Raw genomic sequence first — 22,751 nt, forward strand, 5'->3', positions numbered from 1 at the left:
AGAGAAACGCACTCCGCTCCTGGAGGACGTTAACGCGCCTGCGCAGCAGAAAGGGAGGCCCCGGGCTGGCAAGGGCAAAACAGCGCTTGCGCGCGCGGTCACGATGAGCCGTGACGCCTCTGTGCGCAAACACAGAGAGAACGGCGGTGGCGGGAGCGCGCGAGGGGACGTCCTGCCCTTTGCGTCCTGGTACTTCTGCGAACTTGTGGGCGTCCTGCTCCTCCAAAAAGCTCTGGGGCCTAGGAGCTGGAGAACAGACCACAATGAGCTGTATGACAAAGAATCTGCAGGAGGTCCTCAAGCTCCTAGGCAAGAGTTCGTGTTTTGACAGAATTTTGGAAAAGGTATTGGATGCGAAGCTACGGTTTCTAATGAAGAGAAAGCACCTTGCGTAGTTCGTGGTGAGCGCTGGATAAATTGTCTCTGGTAGATTCTTTTGGCCTGCGTCCCGAAACTGACCTTAGTAGTAATGATTTCTATTGTAATGGAGCACAGTTATGTGCTAGGTGTGCCTCCATTGATCTGTCAGTCTTTAAAAACAAAAAGGTAAGTGGCTTTGCCAGCAAAATGAGCTATTTGGGAATAGCAGAGGAATTTGCTATGGGACGTGCAACCATAGGCAGGTTCTCAACTGTTCTTTTATAAAGAGGAGAGGAAAGTTTGAGAGGGGCTGTTTTGAACAAGTCATTGAGGAGAGTCGAGTCCGGGTTGTTGTGGTTCTCTTTGGTTGAGTTGCGGAGGCTTCTCATTAGCTGAGTTTTTACTGGAGGAAGAGAAAAATCTTCATTCTTCCTACTGGTGTTTGAAAAGTTAAACTGTGAGGAGGGGTGAGTGGGGGTAAGTTCCCCCTGCCGCACTTCCAGATTCCATGTGGAATGCGGTATTTTATAATAGCAACATTATAATGTTGTAAACATTTAAAAAAGGAAGTTAAATTTTAGTAAAATATCTTAAGCTCATTATACCCAAAATACTTTTAACATTAAATACTTTTAATCAATATAGAAGAGTACTAACTTTTTGTACTGAATCTTTGAAATTACTTACAGCACATCTTAGCATCATACTAGCCATGTTTCAAGGACTTAATACTGACAGGTGACTGGTGGCTACTGTATTAACTGCATAGGTCAGCATCATAGTAAGTGCTCTGTGTTTGTTAATTTGATCTAAAATGGATTTTGTAGTTTATGTTTCTTGTGGGCACATTTGCTTAGGCTAAAGTATAGGTTTATGCATAGTGATCTATAAATCAGTCAGGAACCGTTCCTTTTACTATAAATTTTAAGGTAGCATGATCTAGGCCTTGTCTCTCAGGAGACATGTACGAGATGTCAGGTTGTATACTGAGGCTGAAAAGCTCAGATGGAATGTTTGATTTCTGCAGGAGTGGAGATTCACAAATACTCCTGTTTTTCCCTTATATTACTTATTTAAAAACAGTTCATGGAGTTCCCATCGTGGCTCAGTGGTTAATGAATCCGACTAGGAACCATGAGGTTTCAGGTTCAATCCCTGGCCTTGCTTAGTGGGTTAAGGATCCGGCATTGCCGTGAGCTGTGGTGTAGGTTGCAGACGCAGCTTGGATCCCAAGTTGCTGTGGCTCTGGCATAGGCCGGTGGCTACAGCTCCGATTAGACCCCTAGCCTGGGAACCTACATGTGCCTCTGAAGCAGCCCTAGAAAAGGCAAAAAGACAACAAAAACAACAAAAATTCACATCAGCTGTCAAACACTAATAAATTAAACCAACAGCAAAAAAAAAAAAAAAAAATTCACATCATAATTAATTTCTATGTAGAGAGATTGGTAACTTTTTGAATTTCTGAATCAACTTTTTGGGAGTGACTCAGTTTAATCCAGTGATAGTTCTTGATTGGTTGTCTGGGCTTTCTAATATCACTGAATATTCAAAATTCTTTTTTTTTTTTAATACTTAGATGACTGTTGTCTCTGCTGTCCCTGGGAAAGTGATCTGTGAAATGAAAGTAGAGGAAGAGCATACCAATAAAATGGGCACTCTCCATGGTGGCATGACAGCCACCTTAGTGGATTGTGTATCCACATATGCTCTGCTATGCACAGAAAGGGGAGCACCTGGAGTTAGTGTGGACATGAACATAACGTATGTATCCTAACTGTACCCAAATAGCTTTTTTCAGTGTGACAACTCTTTTCAAACGACTGAGACTAAACACATTTATAACTAAATAAAGCATGAGGTGCCCTTTAGCTGGTTATCCTTAAGTGCAGCTGTGTATTTGCCTTAAAATATTTCATGGCTTTAGAATCTAGAACTAGACGATTAATTTCCAAGTACAGTATATATCAGTAATAATAATAAAAGTAATCCGTAATATAGTTAGTAATAAAGGAGAAGTGAACTAAGCATTCAAAAAGACAACTATTCAGCTTCTAATATGCATACTGTTAGAAAAAATAATCTCAAATTCACAGCTTGTAACAGTTTCATAGAATCCTTAAGAGTCTCACTTGTATGTCCCCCTTTATTCAAATAATTTTGGCTTATTAGAAGAATTGGCCAGGAGTTCCCAGTGTGGCTCAGCAGAAACAAATCTGACTAGTATCTATCAGGACGCAGGTTCAATCCCTGGACTCACTTAGTGGGTTAAGGATTCGGCATTGCTGTGAGCTGTGGTGCAGGTCTCAGATGCGGCTTGGATCTCGAGTTGCCATGCATAGGCTACAGCTCCAATTCATCCCTTAGCCATAAAAAGCAAAAAAAAAAAAAAAAAAAAAGTACTGGCCCGAGCTTCAAATGGGCCCCATATTAAAAGTTTTTATATTAAGTCATTTTAGAGTTGAGTAAATTCTGCATATTGATGTGACAAGATAGAAATACCAGTATTACTTCACCCAGAAAGTTAAGCAAATTAAATGAAAGCTAGAAGAAATCATTCACTAGCCCAAAGTAAATACGAAGAGGGACACTTGAAGAAAAAGGAGGTAGGGAGCAGTTGAAAACCCCTTTCTATATTTATGGGAAAAGAAACTTGTGTGCATAAGGAATGGTCAGGACAACCATTAAAATCAGAAAGAACAGAAAGCTCACTAAAAATATGCTTAAACTACTTAGGAGTAAAATAACATTAAAGGCTGTTATGAAATGCACAGAACTTTCTCTTTTAAAAACTATTAGCTGTGAACTAATGTAAATGTTTTCTTTCAAGGTACATGTCACCTGCTAAAATGGGAGAAGATATACTGATTACAGCGCATATTCTGAAACAAGGAAAAACACTTGCATTTGCCTCTGTGGATCTGACAAACAAGGTCACGGGGAAATTAATAGCACAAGGCAGACACACAAAACACCTGGGAACAGCCTAAAGAAACCCAACAATGAATGTCCAGAGTAAATATGACTTGAATACAATTTTCAAAATAAATTAGCACAATCAAAAAATAGGTAAGAATTATTTGGGGAAAAATGTCATAGAAGTCAAGTGGAACATAGGAGAGGGTTGTCTGTATTCTTTCATTTTAAGCCTCTTTAGCTTTCATTTGTAATCATACACCATACTTGGATGAGAACATTCTTAGCTCAAGGTGTTTGAAAACAAGTAAAGCAAAGCTAGCAGGGCTATTTTGAGATGAGATTACCTTAAAACTAAAATCCAGTATTAAGCAAAAGGAGAAATCTAAATTAATGATTAATCCTTACAGACTCTTTTAAGTTCTTCTCAACTCTTTTTTTTTTTTGTTTTGGGGCCACAGGTTCCCAGGCTAGGGGTCAAATCACAGCTGTGGCAGTCAGCCTATACCACAGCCACAGCCACACAGGATCTGAGCCCCATCTGCGACCTACACCACAGCTCACAGCAGCACCACATCCTTAACTCACTGAGCAGATCCTTAACCAGGGATCAAACCTGCAACCTTATGGTTCCTAGTCGGATTCGTTGCCACTGCACCATGACGGGAACTCTGCCATACTACGTATTTTTAAACCCAATTTCAAGATTGTGGAACTTCAAAATGGAGGAACCATAGGCCCACTGGAGAATAAGAGAGTAATTCTCAACAAAGTTTGAGGCAAAGTACATTTGTGATAAATAGTCCTGTGGGTGTGCTACTTTTTCCTGATAGAGAATTTATTATAGGACTTGCATATTTTATAGTGGTGGTGAGACAGAGCATTCTGTTAGCCCCTTTCTAATACTGAGGATAAATAAAACCACAAAGGTCGTGAATCTCCTAGTCTACAGTACTTCATCTACAGACCAAGTTCACGAGGTGTTTCGTCCCTTTCCCAGAGTTCTACGACTGTGGCATTTGTAGTATTCGACTTCTGCATCAGGTGGTCTTCAAGAACATGACTGACAATCGGAAGAAAGGAAGCAACAATAAGTTTGGAAACACAGCATTTAAAGGTTGATTACCCTTTGGTTGTATTAGAATATATATTGATCCATCTGCTGAAAGAACAGCCTTCACAGTAGCAGTGAGCACACAGGAAACCCAGGTCAAATATATGCCAATAAAAGTAGCTTGGGCTCCTTAAACAGGTGATTTCAGAGCTGGGGGCTGGGATAGGGAAGCTAGAAGATGAACATACCTTGTGCTTCAAAGTAAGGGAGTACTCAAGAAAATGATGAGAGGCATGAAAATTATGCAGCATTGAAAAAAAAGGAATTGAGCCCATACTGTTTAATAATGGCAGGGACAGAAGGGCTCTTCCTTCTAAGAGTGCTGATAGGACTTCCCTGGTGGCCTAGTAGTTACGGATTTGGCATTGTCACTGCTATGCCTTGGGCTCTATCAATGGCCTAGGGAACTCCTGCATGCCATAGGCGCTCCCCACCCCACCCCTCCAAAAAAGAATGCTGATAAATATTTAGGACTAGATACAAAAAACCAACTATAGGAGTTCCCATTGTGGCGCAGTGGCGCAAATCCAACTAGAAATCATGAGGTTGCAGGTTCAGTCCCTGGCTTCACTCCTGCGTTGCTGTGAGCTGTGGAGTAGGTTGCAGACACAGCTCAGATCCAGCATTGCTGTGGCTGTGGTGTAGGCTGGTAGCCGCAGTTCCAATTCGACCCCTAGCCTGGAAACCTCCATGTGCCGTGGGTGCAGCCCTAAAAAAACAAAAAAAAGCAGCTATAAAGTAGGACACTACCTTGATCAATCAAAATTAACAAGAACGAACATACCAACAGTGGATATTCATTTGAGGAGATGGGGTAAGGTCAATGGGCATTGGCCAGAATACAAAATCCAAATCAAACCATGAAGGATCACTCAAATGTGAAACAAGGATACCTTGTTTTTAAAAAAATTGACTTCCCTTCAAAAATGTCAAGCCTGAGGAATTGTCCCAATTTGGAGACTGACATGTGAAAACTAAATGCGATGATCCCGTACTGACTATAGGGGGGACAGAAAAACATGACCAGGAGTTCCTGTTATGGTTCAGCAGGTTAAGGACCTGATGTCTCTGTTTGATCCCTGATCTCACTCTGTGGGTTAAGGATCCAGTATTGCCCCAAGCTGTGGTGAAGGTCACAGATGCAACTGGGATTTATTTAACCCCTGGCCCGAAACTTCCATGTGCCACAGGTGCAGCCGTTTAAAAGAAAACAAAAACCACTGCCAAACATATTACAACAATCAACAAAACTGGAACATGGATTATAGATTAAATGAATGTTACATCTGAGTTTGATAATTTCACTGTGGTAATATAAGAATATCCTTGTACTTGGGACATGCCAAAATACCAAGGCAAAAGGACCAAGATACACACACCAGGAGTTCCCATTGGTGGCTCAGTGGATTAAGAACCCAACATAGTGTCCCAGAGGATGTAGGTTTGATCTTTGGCCTTGTTCAGTGGGTTAAGGACCTGGTGTTGCCATGAGCTGTGGTGTAAGTCACAGTTGCAGTTCGGATCTGGTATTACTGTGGCTGTGGTGTAGACCAGCAGCTGCAGCTCCAATTTGATCCCTAGCCTGGCAACTTCCATATGCCATGGATGTGGCCAAAAAGATATATGCACCAAACTCTCAAATGATACAGAAAATATTTACATATATGTGGAGAAAGACAGGAAAAAATCAACTATACTTCAATAAGTTTTTTAAAAAAAACTACAAAAAGGGAAACAACTGTGGCAAAACATCAAGGAGTTACTTTGTGGGTAAAGGTTACAAGGAGTATTCAGTATTACTCTTAAAACTTTTTCTAATTTATTCTAAAGTAATCTTTTTTTAGAGTTCCTTGCTGTGGCTCAGGTTCGATCTGTGGCCCAGGAATTAGTACATGTTGTGGGCACGGCCAAAATATAAAAACTTTTCACTCTACAGAGCCAGAAAGCCATGTTTTAAATTTGGGCAAGTTCCTAAAACCTCTACATCTAGGTTCCACTCGGGGTTAAGAGTTTAGAATAGCACCTAGCTGTGAGAAACGAAGTGTACTTTTTTTTTTTTTTTTAGGGCCACAGCCTTGGCATACGGAGGTTCCCAGGCTAGGGATCTATTCGGAGCTGTAGCCGCTGGCCTACACCAGAGCCACAGCAATACATGAGCCACATCTATGACCTACACCAGCTCACAGCAACACCGTGATCCTTACTGAGCGAGGCCAGGGATCGAACCCGCCATCTTATGGTTCCTAGTCGGATTTGTTAACCACTGCGCCACAACGGGAACTCCCCTGAAGTGTTATTTCCAAATCATCAGAAAGGATTTTTTTTTGTTTATTTAAAGCCGCACCTGTGGCATATGTTGGTTCCCAGGCTAGGGGTCTAATCCGAGCTACAGCTGCTGGCCTATACCACAGCCACAGCCATGCCAGATCCAAACCACGTCTATGACCCACACCATAGCTCACAGCAATGCTGGATCTTTAATCCATTGAGCGAGGCCCAGGAATCAAACCAGCAACCTCATGGCTCCCAATGAGATTCTTTTCCACTGTGCCACGACGGGAACTCCAGAAAGCATTTTGAAATTATTTTTTCTTTTTCATGACAACAGGCATAAGGCCAGAATTACAACTGTTTAAAAGCTGACAAAAAGGCCTGATTCCCATTCTTACTGAAATTACAAACCCAACTGTTGGTTTTTCTGACTTTACCATTTAGCCAGGGGCTGTAAATCCTCCTAAAGTTATCAATAACACATACCCAAGGGACTTAAGAAGAAAAGTTAACACTTTTGAGTTTTGTGTATTCACCTGAATAGTCAGGTAACTTTCACCTATTTTATTTAGGTTTTCATTTATTCAAATTCCAACCAGAAGCTAAATACAATTGGAAACCAGTAAGCACTAAGTTTTACTCCAAAGGAGTAGGATCATTCAGATTTACTCCAATAAAAGTATGCAACCCTTAAGCAAAGCTTTTCTTCATTTAAAAGAGAAAAAAACCCAAAGACCCCCCCCAAAAAAACCTATACAGTAGTCTTTCCTTATGTTCATTGCACAAAATGAGTTCTGCTTTTAGAACTTTGACACTCAATGTTTTTTTCTTTTCTTTTTTGTATTTATGCAATTTAAGATACCAACTTCTCTACTTCAACAGAACCTCATAAGTTTTCCTTTAGGATGGTGTAAAAACCAGTATTTCTGCACAATTCACTGGAATTTTTTTCTCTGTAATAAAAATCTCTTCTTTTTAAAACCAAAAAACAAAACAAAAACCAAAAGGAAGGTCCTCTACCTCTCCTGGTTTTTGCAGCTATGAATATACTTCTGTTTTATAGCTGCTTATAGCTACTTCAGACTCCAGATCTGCTTTAATGTGTTTAACTGTATCCACACTCAGCAGAATACTCTTATAACAGCAACTTGGGCAAAGAGATCTGGAAATAAAATACATATATTTATGAGTACCAGGAAACAACATGGCCCAGGAATACATGAGGCAAGAATGCCTACAATGAGATGCTTTTTTCCTCTAAGATTTCTTTCCCACAGTTCTATTTCCTTCTCTCTTTTTTAAACAACCACTTCTGGTCATTAGAATGAATCTGACAGTGCTCTGGAACAACGGTGATTATAGCAAAGCTATTAAGTTTTTAAAATGTTATTTATACCTGTTACATTCACTTCTCACCCTCCAAATACTGATGACAGATATATCAAAGCGGCAAAAGCCAGCACAAATGGAAAGACCATCAAAAATGAGTATCACCTTGTGCTTTCAGATACATTTAAGCATTTCAGTGTACAATAGTCCTTTCATTTCACATTTTTAGTAAGATGCTGATGCAGTGCAGCAAATATGCAGAGCATCTTCTTTCACACAGTCCATGCAGAAGACACCTAATTTCTTTAAGTTCTGAGATACAAATGAAAAGAAAAAAAAAAAAAAAAAAATCCAGGATGAACAAGTTTCAAAATGCATAGTGTTCTGTGCATGTGTCCCATTTTCTTTAACCTCTGAAAGAATAAAGTGGTAAGAAAACAAGAAAAAGAATTGCTGCTGCACTCTCTGATCTTCTCCATTTTGCTGGTTAGCGCTCTATTCTGGCATATAAGGATGGAGGTGATCCTCTATGGTGCCAACTGCCCAGTGGGTAAGCTGTTCCTGTGGCAGGTAGAGGCAGATGCTGCATAACTTGAAGATTGTAGCTTTGTTTTTTGGAGTCTGGAAGGAAGAAAATTTTAATATTCTTAATAAGACTTTAAAATTCTGATGAATTATCACATGACATTCTCCCACAATATTTTAAGCACTTGTGGTTACTATACAGTAGAAGAAAGCATGTAGAGTAAGGGATGAAATTATAGTCCCTATCCATAGGAACTTTAGTTAGGGAGACAGAACCTTGCCATACAAAATACAGAAAAACAGTAAAAACATGGTACAAGTACATGCTTACAGAATTTATGCAAAATAAAAAATTAAAAGGAAAGACAGGAGTTCCGTCGTGATGCAGCAGAAATGAATCTAACTAGGAACCCTGAGGTTGCAGGTTCGAGCCCTGGCCTCACTAAGTGGGTCAAGGATCTGGCGTTGCCATGAGCTATGGTGAAGGCCAGCAGTTGTGGCTCTGATTTGACTCCCAGCCTAGGAACCTCTACATGCAGAGAGTGTGACCCTAAAAAGCAAAAAAAAAGAAGGAAAAGTCAAACAGACTACTTGCTAAAAGAAATTAGGGTTCAGGGATTCCTGTTGTGGTGCAGTAGAAATGAACCCGATAGTATTCATGAGGATGCAGGTTCAATCCCTGGCCTTGCTCAGTGGGTTTAAGACTGGCCTTACCGTGAGCTGTGCTATAGGTCACAGATGTGGCTCAGATCTGGCAATGCTGTGGCGTAGGCCGGCAGTTGTAGATTCAACCCCTAGCCTGGGAACTTCCATGTGCTGCAGGTGTGGCCCTGGGGAAAAAAAAAAAAAAAGGTCAACCCAGACACTAGTCTATCCTAACATAAGTATAAGGTGAGTAATGTTTAATATAAAATTAATAAGGTGTTAGTTTTGTATTTTATTGCTTTTCTTTCCAAGCTACATTATCATACAGTATGCCACACTCATAAAGAGAAACTATACATCAGCCTATTATCACAGGCAAGTGTCTTTTTAAAAACCTTATGATGTTTCTAATACACTATTAAGAATATGTTTATATGCCATAAAACTTTTACAACAATTCATTCATTAATGGACAGCTAGGCTACCATGAAACAATCATACTGATTATACACTAGGCCATCATAAAATGACCATATTGTGCTTCTTCGTTATCAATACATAGATTATATCTGTAAATATTAATTTTTCATATTTTTGATATCTCGTGTTGGTAACACATATAGCATCTATAATATTTTGTATCATATAAGACTAATGTTATTATATGCCATGGTATGATCATTTTTTAAAAAGACCAAAAAAAATTACAACAATATTGTTGCAGGTAGTGGAAGACAATTCATCTCATAAATAAATGACGTAAACTTAGGTATTAAATACAGCACTGTAAATGTATTTTCTTATGATCTTCTTAATATCTTCTGTTCAACTTAATTGTAAGAATAAATATATATAATACATACAACACACATTTTATGTTGTCAGTAAGGCTTCCAGTCAGCAGCAGGAAGTTTTGGGGGAGACAAAAGTTATATGTAGATTTTCAACTGTACAGGGGGCAGCACCCTTAACCCCCAAGTTGTTTAGGTGTCAACTGTATACAAATGTGGTGGCTCATATCAATTCCCTCATGACCTAATAGAGATCGATTCTTCCACATAATATGTCAACACATCTCCAGCTTATAAAGATATGGAACAGAACATAAATGGAAGAAGGGTACCAAGAGCACTGAAGACCAAATTCATCTACAACTAGGGTGGACCAACCATCCCACTTTGCCCAGGATTGAGGGGTTTCCAAAACTTGAGACTTCTAGTACTAAAATGAGGACACTGCAGACAAACTGAGATTGTTGGTCACTCTACCTACAACCCACGAATTTAGCTTATAATTTTCTTTTCATTAAAAGCACTCAAGCTGTTTGTTTCATAAAGCATTAAAAACACCTGTAAATGTCCACCGACAGATGAATGGCTAAAGATAGGGTACAATGGAATACTACTCAGCCATAAAAAGAATGAAATGATACTATATGCAGCAACATGGATGGAACTAAATATTCTCATACTTGTTTGGGTTTTTTTGTTTGTTTTGTTTTAGGGCTGCACCTGCAGTCTATGGAGGTTCCCAGGCTAAGGATCTAATTGGAGATCCTTACAGATGCCGGCCTACACAACAGCCGCAGCCATACCAGATCCAAACCTCATCTGCAGCCTATATAACACAGCTCACGGCAAAGCCAGATCCTTAACCCATTGAGCCAGGCCAGGGGTCAAACCCACAACCTCACGGTTCCTAATAGGATTCGTTAACCACTGAGCCACAACGGGAACTCCTTTTTTTCCCTTTTTTTGTCTTTTTACAGCCATACCCACAGCATATGGAGGTTCCCAGCCTACGCCACAGCCACAGCAATGACAGATCCGAGCTTTGTCTACAACCTACACCACAGTTCACGGCAATGCCAGATCCTTAACCCACTGAGTGAGAGGCCAGGGATTGAACTTGCAACTTCGTGGTTCCTAGTCGGATTTGTTTCCGATGCACCAAGATGGGAGATTCTCATACTAAATGCAGTCAGAAAGACAAATATCATATGACTTACATATGGGATCTAAAATATGACACAAATGGAACCTATTTACAAAACAGAAACAGATTCACAGACAGACAAGAACAGATTTGTGGTAGCCAAGTGGGAGGATGGGAAGGTTGGGGTTAGCGGATATAAGCTGTTATACACAGAGGGGATAAAACGAAAAGGTCCTAGTATATAGTGTATATAAAGAACTACATATATTCAATGTCCTACCATTAAACCATAAAGGAAAAGATTATTAAAGAATTATATTAAAGAATTATATCACTTCAGTTATACAGCAGAAATTATTACTATAAATATACGTATTTAAAAAAAGTTCCCTGGTGACCTAGCAATTGAGTATTCGTTGTCATTATTGTGGCTCAGGTTTGATCCCCGACCAGGGGAACATTCCGCATGCTGCAGGTGCAGCCAAAAACAAAACAAACCCCAAACATCTGACCCTGATATATAAAGAGAGGTGATTTGCTGCTTATTTAGCTAAGAAACTCCTTCAAGTCACTAGTCATTTCTATATAGTATTAATGATCGCATATATTCCCATGAAAATGATGGGAAATGAAGTCACTACATTAGTTTGCCATTTTAAAATCTCCTATGACTAAAAATCTATTGTGAATTCCAAAAGTCAATACCCTGCTACACATTTTCTCAAGAAATAAACCAAATGAAGGTATCCCATGAGCAATGGAAAAGGAGAAAAGTCAACTAAAAAGTATTCACCACAGGAGAGGTAATAACGTAAGGAAGAAAGTGAAAACACAAAAAAGACCACAATAAACCCTATCCCACATAAGCTGAATGGTTTTTCATCAGTTTATCAAATGCTTCTAGTGAAATTTTCTTCTGCAATTCCCCGATTTTTTATTTGTACCTATACTACAATTACTTAATTTTTTACAAGGTAGAAAATGTATATACTCTTTCCAAGTAGTCTACAGCCCCTTGAAGGTAGTAGCAGTATGATTTGCATTTGTATTTTAGTATCTTGCACAGACCTGCTCTTTCGTAATAATGAAAATGTTCTATAATGTAATTAATACCACATTTCAAAAAAAATCTTTACTTAAATCACCTTCTCAATGAGGCCTTCTCTGGTGGCACCATCTAAGTCTTCACACCCAACAGTTTCTCTCAATGCTTGTTATTATCCTAACTATATACTTATCTACTTTTGGGTCTCCTTCAATGGAATGGCAACTGATAAGGACAGGAATTTCTAACTTATTCACTGCTGTACAATGCCTGGAACTTAGAAGGCAACTCATTTGTTGAATGAATATGAAATAAAATGATGCTACTTTAAAAGGTTAGTAACATAAGTATCTATTATAAATTCTAAGTGATGACATTTCGGCCTAGGCTCAATAGTCATATTTGGCTAGTAGCCACCATTCTGAATAGTCTCTTGAGATAAATCCTTCCTCACAGAAAGTTCTATTTTTTTTTTAACAGAAAGTTTTATTGAGTATTTAAATTGGAAGTACTTATTTAAAACACATGCGGCCCTTTTAAATACAGACGTCTCATCTCTTTAGATATTTACCTAAAAGATCTAAGTGCCAGTGCTTCTCAACACATGTGGTGTCTATCACTTGAGGGTTTTGTTTAAAATACAAATTGATTACTATACCCTGGAATGATGACTTTTAAAAGCTCCTCAGTTAGGTTTTTTAGTTTTTTTTTTTTTGCCTTTTCTAGGACCCCTTCCCACTGAATATGGAGGATCCCAGGCTAGGGGTCTGATCAGAGCTGTAGCTGCCGGCCAATGCCAGGGCCAGGGCAATGTGGGATCCGACCCACATCTGCGACCTACACCACAGCTCACGGGAACGCCAGATCCTCAACCCACTGAGCAAGGCCAGGGATGGAACCTGCAACCTCATGGTTCCTAGTCGGATTCGTTAACCACTGTGCCACAACAGGAACTCCCTCAGGTAGTTCTAATATCCAGCAAAATTTGGGAACCTCTGTTCTAGGGTGAGGCTCAGGATATCTGTTTCTTGTTTTTAAGTGACTTTAAAAATAATAAAATGGGAGTTCCCGTCGTGGCGCAGTGGTTAACGAATCTGACTAGGAACCAGGAGGTTACAGGTTCGGTCCCTGCCCTTGCTCAGTGGGTTAACAATCCGGTGTTGCCAAGAGCTGTGGTGTAGGTTGCAGACGTGGCTCGGATCCCACGTCGCTGTGGCTCTGGCGTAGGCCAGTGGCTACAGCTCCAATTGGACCCCTAGCCTGGGAACCTCCATATGCCGCAGGAACGGCCCAAAGAAATAGCAAAAATACAAAAAAAAAATAAAATAAAATAAAATAAAAATAATAAAATGATGAAGGGGCAAAACAAAATTAAGTAACACCCAGGAAACAATAAGCTAACAATAAGCTTTTAAAATGAGCCCTTGAGTAGTTTAAAAAAAAAAAAAAAAAAAAGAAAGAAAACAAAACATCTTACCTGCAAGTGCTGTCTGTCAATGAAGAGAAACACTGACTGGTTAGGATTGTTGACAACAATTCCAGTCTTGTCCTTCCGGCTCAGAACGTGCAGAAACTGTTTTTCATAGTCACCGTGATGAAACTCAAATTTGGCCTAATTAAAAGTATAAACATCTACATGTAACTACAAACATGTTATACTACCTGAAACATCTGTCTACTGCACCCATATGCACACAGCTGTGCTGTCCAATATGGTAACCAACAGAGGCTACTTAAACTTGTGTTAATTAAGAATTAAATAGTACTAGCCACCTTTCAAATGCTCAATAGTCACATGTGGCTAGTGGCCATCATTCTGAATAGTCTCTTGAGATGCAGAAGATTTCCTTCCTCACAGAAAGTTCTACTGGATAGCACTTCATTATATAGTTTGACCTTCAGGAAAAACTGCACCGAAGTGACTAAATCCTAATACTCAATGATTTTAAGCCAAATTTCATAAAATCAAATTTTCAAACCCACTCAGATCAAGAATCCTACCTATGTACTTTAAGCCCAATGACACCTCCCTCCTTTTTATAGCAAAGGAACACAACAGATGGTTCTTGGAAAGAAATCTAGTCATCCCAGTCCCAGCTGCATATCTCAATACTTAGGTATCGAGTTTCATCATCTATAAAAAGGGCACTAACCATCAGTTAAGGGGAGTCAATGAAATGTAAAGCCCACAGCTGAAATGTATTTCTAGTTCTCACACAGGCTTCTGAGGATATACGAATCCTTCAGCTTTTCTAAAAATGTTTTTATGTGCATATTTTTCAACTTTAAGTTACGAAGACCAGTTATCAAGTCATAACATTCTTTGAATTTTTTAACATGAGAAAGAGTTACTTGATTTTCCCACAAAATATCTGTGAAGAGGCCAAATACTAGGTGAAAAGATTAGACTAGCAGAGAATTCAAGAAACCTGGCAACCTAAAACAATCTGATACTTAAATACTGAATTATTAGTCTATTTGGTTCAAATTATCTTTATTCACCTATTATGTCAAAGACAGCAGAAAATATTGACATGGAAAAAACCATCCGTTCCTGTTGTCTAGGTTCTTACTACTCAGGAGCTCTTATCAGAAACCATTACATAAAATATGGTATCTCTACATACCATTTTATGTAAAATATAATACTGAATTATACTTCCACACAAATCAAATACTTATTGAACTCTTAGTATATGAGAATATGTTATTAAATACTGAAAAACATGAGTAAGAGTATCTCAACCTTAAGGGACTAACATACTGCTGAAGATAAGCATATGCAAATATAAAACCTAACTTGCTTCAAATCTTTCCTTTCCTAAAACAAGATGTGGTGACTTATAAGACCCTGAAATGGTTTGTTTTTTTTGTTGTTGTTGTTTTTAATTTTATGGTTGCACCTGCAGCATATGGAAGTTCCTGAGCTAGGGAGTGTACCCAAGCCTTGGCTGCTGCCTATGCACAGCTGTGACAATGGCCGGACCTTTAAACACACTGCGCTGGATGGGGATAGAACCCAAACCTTCGTAGAAACCCAAGTTGCTGCAGTCAGATACTTAACCCACTGCACAACAGCAAGAATTCCCTGCAAGTGGATTCTTATTGTTAAGTGCTATGGGAGAAATAATTAACAGAGTGGGCAACATGGGTAATATTAGCAGGTAAATTTGCATTGGGCCTTGAAAGATGACAATTATTTTCCCTGGGGAAAATAGTAATGGTAAGTAATTTGGAAAATGCCATCCTAGGAAACAGAACCTACACAAACACAGGCGTGTCAAAATCAAGATGTGGTTCAAGAAAGAAAGCCTTAAGTGTTTCACTATGGCAAATATCAGGGGATGGAAGAAGCCAGTAGAGTATCACATGCACAAGACTGGAATGTAAGATTTAAAAAAGCCTTCCCTGTATTTTTATGGAACGTCATTTCCATAATACTTGCATATCCAAAAATGCACGAAGGAATGGTTCATACCAAAAAGAAAATTCTAATAGGCAGCATGCAAGAAGCAATTCCCAGGGAGTTCCCGTTGTGGCTCAGCGGTAGCAAACCTGACTAGTATCCATGAGGATGCAGGTTCAATCCCTGGCCTCGTTCAGTGGGTTAAGGTTGCAGACGTGGCTCGGATCCATATGGCTGTCACTATAGCATAGGATGGCAGCTACAGCTCTGAATCGACCCCTTTCCCTCTTAAGCAAAGCACTAGAAACTGTTAAGTACATCAAACGACAAGTGAAATTATAGCAAGGTGTTGAAGAAGGTTAACTAAGAACCACAAATTTATTCTTCTCCTATAAAGTTTCATATGCAAATCAATGTCTTAGAAAAAGTTTTTTTTTTTTTTTTTCCATGGCCACACCACAGCCCATCTAAGTTTCCTAGCCAGGAATCGAATCCAAGCCACAACTGTGGCAACACTGGATTCTCTAACCCACTGCCAGGGATCAAACCTGCACCTCCACAGCAACCTGAGCTGCTGCAGCTGGACTCTTAACCCACTGCGCCGCCACAATGGGAACTCCAGAAAAAGGTTTCTTAACACACTGCTTAGATCAGATAGATTCCTTTGAGAACCAAGGTTAGGTACAAAGTATTTTAGGAGTGTGTGATGCAGGGGAAGAAATTTTCCTCAAGTTCATCCAAGGGCCCTTTATAAATCAACAAATGCCTACCTTAAAAGATCTTTCTTTGACCATAATTTCAAAGACATACTGGGTCTAGTTAGAATCACCTCATTCTTAAAGAGATTCTACAATCCAAATGCTTTCTCTTCTTGCATTACAATAGTCAAAGACAGGAGGAAATCATGAAGTAAAATTTATTAGAAAGTATATTCCCAAAGAACTTCGTAAATTAGATCCTCTCCTACGAGTTTTCATTTATTTACATGTTCACCACACTTATTTCAGAAATAAAATACCTGAACAGGCCTAAAAGGCTCATCAGATTCCTTCCACCTAGAAAACAGGAGACAGACAATTTTCTCAATATCATTCCGTGGCCAAAGAATGAAATCCATCTCCTGAGTACAGCCAATTACATCCTATATAATAACCAAAAAAAAAAAAAAAAAAAAATTACTTTCAAAGAAACAAAGCTGTATCAAGCAATGTCACAATTACAGGGTGACTATAGAAACATTCCAAAAGTGCAAAATCCACTATACAGCTAAACCTTGAAGAATTTAGGCATTAGGGACACAGACCAAGGAGTCAAAATTTCCAGTTGAAATTTCTGTATGTAACTTTATAGCCAGCCCCCCATATCTGCAGTTCTGCATCTGTGGACTCAACCAGCTGTGTACTAAGTGGTACTACCTATTTATTGAAGAAAAAAAAAAAAAAATGCATGTTTAAGTGGACCCTTGCAGTTGCTGCACATCTGTGCTGTTTAACAGCCAATGTGTCATTTTATGTCTTAAGAGTAATAGTAAAGGACTACATACAATCTGAATAGCTCATGACCTAATTCTAATTTTTATCTTGCAGAGTCCACAGTCCGTCAGCCCAGCCTCATGAGAGGATCTATACTCATCAGTGTATGTGAAAACTCCAACTGAAGCTCTAATTTTTTGTCTTTTTCTTCTTTAAATCCCTGTACCATTATTTCCACTCTACAAAATCATAACCTATTTAAGCAAAGATGTCATCAAATTTCTAATATGAATCATTACCTTCTTATTACAGCTGAAATGGTATCTTTTTTTTTTCTTTTCTTTTTTAGGGCAACATGAAAGTTCCCAGGTCAGGGGTCAAATTGGAGCTGCAGCTGCCGGCCTACACCAGTCACAGCAACACTGGATTTGAGCCATGTTTCTGCGACCTATGCCGCAGGTTGTGGGAACTATGGATCCTTAACCCACTGAGCAAGGCCAGGGACTGAACCCATATCCTCATGGATATTAGTTGGATTTTTAACCCACTGAGCCACAACAGGAACTCCCTGAAACGGTATTTTTCTTATATGCTGATACTGAGGCCAATTTAACTCTTCCAGACCAGTACATGGTTATTTCTAGCTCCCCCCGACCGACCCCCAACTAATTATAGGGATCTCTTGTTCAAGTTTGCTCAGACTAACTCACTGATCTGGAGAAGTTTATTTATATGGGGCATAATATTCATCCTCCTCTGAAAAAAAGAAATCCCAACGAACACTATAAAACATTAATCAGTCACAGCAACAACATACACAGTTATCAACACAGTAACGTATAAGAAAGTTATCCATGTTTTAAATTCAACTTTTAAAGGGATAGTTAACTACCCATTCTTAGGAGGAAAACAAACAAATAACGCAAGCTTAACTCACAAAAACCTATCAAATCAAGACTTAAAAACAGGACTTACCCTTCTCATAGACTGGTATCGAGGAGCATGGAGCTGTACCACATCCTTCTGTAAAAGCTCTATGGAACTTTCCAAGGAATAGCTGGAATCTCGCACACCTTTCAGGATATTTTCTTCATAATTATTTGTCATGACTGGTATAACCTCAGACACTTCAAAAAGTGCTGATTTTTTCTTCTACAAGAAAAAAATAAGAGCTGTATTAACCCACTGGTAGCACGTCTCTGAACACCCAGGGTTCATATTACATAAATGTCATGTACCTTTAACTCAGCAAAATTCTTAAATGAAGTCATTTTTGTACTGAAAACAGATTTTCAAATAGGTGGATCATTCTGCTCTTCCCCCAACCCCTTTAACTCCCCAACCACACATAAATAGGAGAATATTTATCTGCAGGGTTTTATAGCATTATGGTATCCATAACAAATACTTTAAACAATAGAGCAAATATTTTAAACAATATTTAAAAACAAACACCAAATACCCATAAGGTTAAAAAAGCAAGTTACCCTTGATATAATTTAACTGGTTCTACAGACAGCAAAATTACAATCTCCGTTTAAAAACAAAGCTCTTAAGACAAATTAACTGTTTTATTCCTTGAAAGGGTCAATTTCCATTACTCCTTCTGGATATTATATAACTACAAGTGTCAATATTCAAAGGAAGGGAAAAAAAATGTCTACCAAATTTAGTTTAAAAAAAGTCTTCAAATTTAGTTAAGACCAAGGGCTCATCAATTTAGGTTACAGAATTCAGAACTGCTCAGGACAACTGCCTGAGTACTGTCTGGCCATAGAATAAAAGCAGGTTTTCATAGGCATTAGAAGAACTAGGTGGTGTAATCTGAGACATCTTAATGATCAAATGCAAAGATATAGTCTCACTACTCACATCTTGTATTTTTTCCAGTGAACCTACATTATAATTGCTTGTAATTATCTCTTCTTATCAATTCTGCAGTCAACTTACTAACAACAAAAAAAAGTAAACCCATGATACTGCCCTATTTGGGACAATCATTTCAAAACCAACCACTTGTGAAAACACTCTAAAATGCTATACTCTAGCAGCTAAGAGCATTCTTAAATACTAATAACAGTAGGATAAAAATCAGGAAACTTTCAAGTATCAAATAGATACCATACCAAGATGTTTCTGATGTGAAATTAGCTCATAATTTAAGCCCCAAATCAAAGTAGTATTCCCTTAATGTCATCATCTAACCTCATTCAAATATAGATCGATTAACAAACTATCCATTTAAGTTGCAGAAAAATCTACTGCTTTTTTTTTTTTTTGGCTGTGCCCAGGTGTAGAAGTTCCAGAGCCATCACTGACAACATCAGATCCTTAACCTGCCAGGCCATGAGGGAATTCCTCCCCACAAACATTGCTTTTATTATGTTCTCCTTGACTATTCACAACCCATTATTTGCTTCTGAAGTGTGGAATTAATCCTGATTAAGACCAAAAAAACCAAAAAATTAAACTGCTTTTGGTCATTCTTAATAAATTGCACTTCTAAACACAAATTAACCATTACAGTAATTTACTGTTGCTAAAAATGAAGGCACACTTTTATTTCATTACATGTACCATGAGAAAAAGCACCTACAACATGGAGCTGAAGAACCAGGCTGCTCTCAGCATATAAATATTTTGATTCTATTACTTTCAAATATTCTATAGACAGTCTTTAAATTCAGTTATCAAGTTCTCTATGTAACTCCAGGTAAAGGAAATATATTGTAAAACATAAATGAGCTTGACGATGTTACCCACCTCACGTTAACTAAAAGTGGATCTATACTAAAGCTTTGGAATTATTTCCAAACCAATGAGTACTGAAGCCTTCCATTCAGTTATACCACAACTCCTCCGAGAGAACACCCCTTAAGGGTCAAAGCATACAAATGTAGACTTGTCAACCACTCTTTAACCTAACAACTTTATACACTTAGAATAATCACTTGGGCTAATTCACATTAAGAACTTTAAATTACCTTCTCCTTGAATACAAAGGCAATATACATCTTGAAGTCAAACTGGTCAGCTAGAGATTCTTTTTTCTTTCTAAGCTGAGCACGTAGTCTGTTCAGAGCTTGTTTCTTCCGGGAGTTTGGGTCCCCCATTTTGAAATACAGGTGGTACTAAAGCCTTTGGAAATTGTCACTAAACTATGGGCACTTTTCTTAAGACTCAAGTACAACAGAAACAAGTCATTTTTTTCCTGCTAATATGATTGGATAGCTAAAATCAGGACTGTAACCAAAAAACTGCACCTTCTGGCAATATTAGCAGACTGTCATATTACAGGGTCAAGAAACAAAAGCTGCTGTCCAGTCATGTTTGGACAATAAAGTTTGGGATTGGATGGGAAAAAGGAAAGGGAGGAAGGAAAGAAAGAGGAGGAAATGCTTGAACTAACTTTTTAGAAAACACATTTGGCTCAACTGCCAAAATAAAGGTGGGGAAAATGAAAAACCTATTAATAGGATTTAGGTGTGCAATAAAACACAGCTGACACCAGTCCAATCCTTAAAATCCATCCGGATTTTTTTCCCTTTTTTTGGAGAAGAGATCATGAAAAGGAATAGGGAGGGGGAATGTAATCCTTTCCAAATATCAAAAAAAAGTAAAAAAAAGCCACCAAAATAATCCCCCCAAACACCAAAACAGGGTAGGCGAATGAAACTGAAATATCCAATTGAATTTTACCCAACCAGATCCATGGCTGTGGTACCTAATTAACTCTTAGTTATTTCAGATTTCACTATTGCTATGTATTGTCAGTGCCTGTTATTGATTACACTTGGTAGTGAGCAAAGAGAAAAGTGCAAAATCGGTAGAGAAGGAAGGGGAGAGGTACAGGGTTTCCCTGCAATCAACTACAGTGTATACCGGGGGCGGGCAGCTGTTGCCCAAAGGAGCCATAAGAAAAAACAGCGGAGTCACTGCCAACTTCCCCATCACCCACATTTTCACCCTCAGGCGGCTGCTAATGCTGCTGCCAAGGAGAATCATGATGGCAGAGGGAAAGGGGGGCTTAATACGATATAATGATTCCGGCTCTGTGGTTAGACCTGATTAATGCCCGGGTTCCCAACAGCCCCAGTCCTGCAATGAGTCCTACATGCCCCGAGGGAGCCTTCCCTATGAATTTGCCCCCGTGCAAGACCGTGGGGAGTGCAACTTATCTTCTTGCGAGCATTGCTGAGGCAAAGGTGGCGGGTTCTTCTCCCAAATCCCAGGCAGTGCCCGGGGACCACCTGCCTTCCACCTCCCAGGTCCCACCCCCACCCTTTGCCTTCAGCTGCAGCGACTCACTCGCACCACGGGAGACACTGGATCACTCGAGTTTTCACTCATTTCATCGTGGCAACAATACCCGCCCGGGTAGAGGAGGCGGGAGAGGGTAAATGGGAAAGATCAGTGGGAAGAAAAGAAAATAGTTGCGTTAATATTAATTACTTTTTAAAGTATGCCCACCCCCCCAAGAAAAAAAGAAAACAAGTTCCCGGATTCCGCTAGCTCTCACGTGGAACAGACCATGTTTCCCCAGTTTGGATCGTTTAGGGCGGGGTCGTTAGTTGGCTTCCCCAAGGGGCAGGGGGTGGACCCCAGATAGCTGGGGTGGGTGACGGGGAAGTCCCCTCCCTGTCCCCGCGGAGACCGGGACTCACTGACCGACTCTCGGGCGGGGTTCGGGCCCTCTAGCCGCAGCCTGCGGGCGGAGCGGTGGCGGCGGCGGCGGAAGAGAAGGCGGCGGCGGGGGCGCTGCTCGCAGCACGGGCAGGAGCCATGTCAAGAGAAAACCACCAGCCAACTGAGCCCCTCCATCCCCGCTGCAGTGCGCACTGTGACCGGGCCGCCCGCGCTGCTGCCGCCGCTCAGCCCCGACCTGGGCCCCATAGTCTGGCTCGGCGCCCCGGGCGGCGGCGAAGGGGGAAGGACGCGGGGACGGCGGAGACGACGAGAGAAAGAGAGGAGCAGGAAGAGGAATGAGGAGGAAGAGGGGGGGGTCGGAGTTGTACTGGCGGCGGGGGGGAGGGGAAAAAGGGAGGGGAGCCCTGCGCTAAGGGGGTCTGTCAGCGAAGTAAACCCCCCCAAATAAAGTTATTGCAGTTCCAGCATCTGCTCTGGAGTCTTTCTTCTCCCCAAGGGTCGCGTCCCGTCTCTCAGGAAATAAGGTCGAGGAAACCCGGAGGGGGGAAAAGCCGAAGCGAAGGGTGGGCGTCCGCGGTGACCCAGCCTCGATCCCCCCCACCGGTGGCTGCGGAAGCGGCGGCAGCGACCTCGGGCGCCTCCCGGATCCGGGGCAGAATCGCGTTTGAGCAGGGACGCGAGAACAAACAACTTAAAATGGCAGCGACGGCCGCTGCGTCACCCGCCCCTCACCGGCACCGCCCAGAACTCTCTGCGGCGGCGCACCCCCGCGGGCCGCCTCCATCTGCGCAGAAGTGAAGGGGGAGAAAAGACTGGTGGGAGTAGGAAGCTTTGTGTGGTTATCAAGGAAGAAGGAAAGAAGAGCAGGAGAAGGTGTGAGCAAGCTTTTAAAAGGGTGACTCTTTGAAATTAAACTTTTTAGGTAATATTCCCGCCTCAAAGGGGAGTTTGAGGATGAAGACTCCCCTCTTGCCCAGTAGGGAGTTTCCATAGGGCGTGGAAAGGAACTACCCATTCTCCCTCCGCCCCCTCTGTCAGGAGGGCCCAGTCTCCGGAGTTGGCCACTCGCCACCCTCCCACCGCCGT

The 22,751-nt window shown here is 40.4% G+C and overlaps 2 protein-coding genes across 5 annotated transcripts; one reads left to right on the forward strand and one right to left on the reverse strand.

Moving 5' to 3' along the window:
- On the forward strand, nucleotides 130-8,340 carry ACOT13 (acyl-CoA thioesterase 13). 3 transcript variants are annotated; one of them, XM_013977469.2, is made up of 3 exons: nucleotides 130-546; nucleotides 1,940-2,124; nucleotides 3,191-8,340. In XM_013977469.2, the coding sequence occupies exons 2-3, from the start codon at nucleotides 1,940-1,942 to the stop codon at nucleotides 3,348-3,350; spliced, it is 345 nt and encodes a 114-aa protein (XP_013832923.1). In that variant the 5' UTR covers nucleotides 130-546; the 3' UTR covers nucleotides 3,351-8,340.
- On the reverse strand, nucleotides 7,177-22,406 carry C7H6orf62 (chromosome 7 C6orf62 homolog). 2 transcript variants are annotated; one of them, XM_001928389.6, is made up of 5 exons: nucleotides 20,003-22,406; nucleotides 17,994-18,170; nucleotides 16,565-16,687; nucleotides 13,618-13,752; nucleotides 7,177-8,611 (listed from the first exon to the last, which is right to left on the reverse strand). In XM_001928389.6, exons 1-5 carry the CDS (start codon nucleotides 20,129-20,131, stop codon nucleotides 8,486-8,488), a joined length of 690 nt encoding a protein of 229 aa, XP_001928424.1. In that variant the 5' UTR covers nucleotides 20,132-22,406; the 3' UTR covers nucleotides 7,177-8,485. The 2 variants fall into 2 exon arrangements, with proteins under 2 accessions (XP_001928424.1, XP_005665690.1); XM_005665633.3 differs by having other exon boundaries at nucleotides 21,327-22,389.

This window comes from Sus scrofa, chromosome 7 (genome assembly GCF_000003025.6).
Source record: "Sus scrofa isolate TJ Tabasco breed Duroc chromosome 7, Sscrofa11.1, whole genome shotgun sequence".
Classification (NCBI taxonomy): Eukaryota; Metazoa; Chordata; class Mammalia; order Artiodactyla; family Suidae; genus Sus; species Sus scrofa.

Excerpts from the sequence above, each read along its gene's own strand:
- ACOT13 (XM_013977469.2), top strand. The coding sequence starts at position 1,940 with ATGACTGTTGTCTCTGCTGTCCCTGGGAAAGTGATCTGTGAAATGAAA. Across the intron at positions 2,125-3,190 it reads AGTGTGGACATGAACATAAC|GTACATGTCACCTGCTAAAA; the intron begins GTATGTATCCTA and ends TTTTCTTTCAAG.
- C7H6orf62 (XM_001928389.6), bottom strand. The coding sequence starts at position 20,131 with ATGGGGGACCCAAACTCCCGGAAGAAACAAGCTCTGAACAGACTACGT. Across the intron at positions 18,171-20,002 it reads CCTTTGTATTCAAGGAGAAG|AAGAAAAAATCAGCACTTTT; the intron begins GTAATTTAAAGT and ends TTTTTCTTGTAG. Across the intron at positions 16,688-17,993 it reads GATACCAGTCTATGAGAAGG|GATGTAATTGGCTGTACTCA; the intron begins GTAAGTCCTGTT and ends GTTATTATATAG.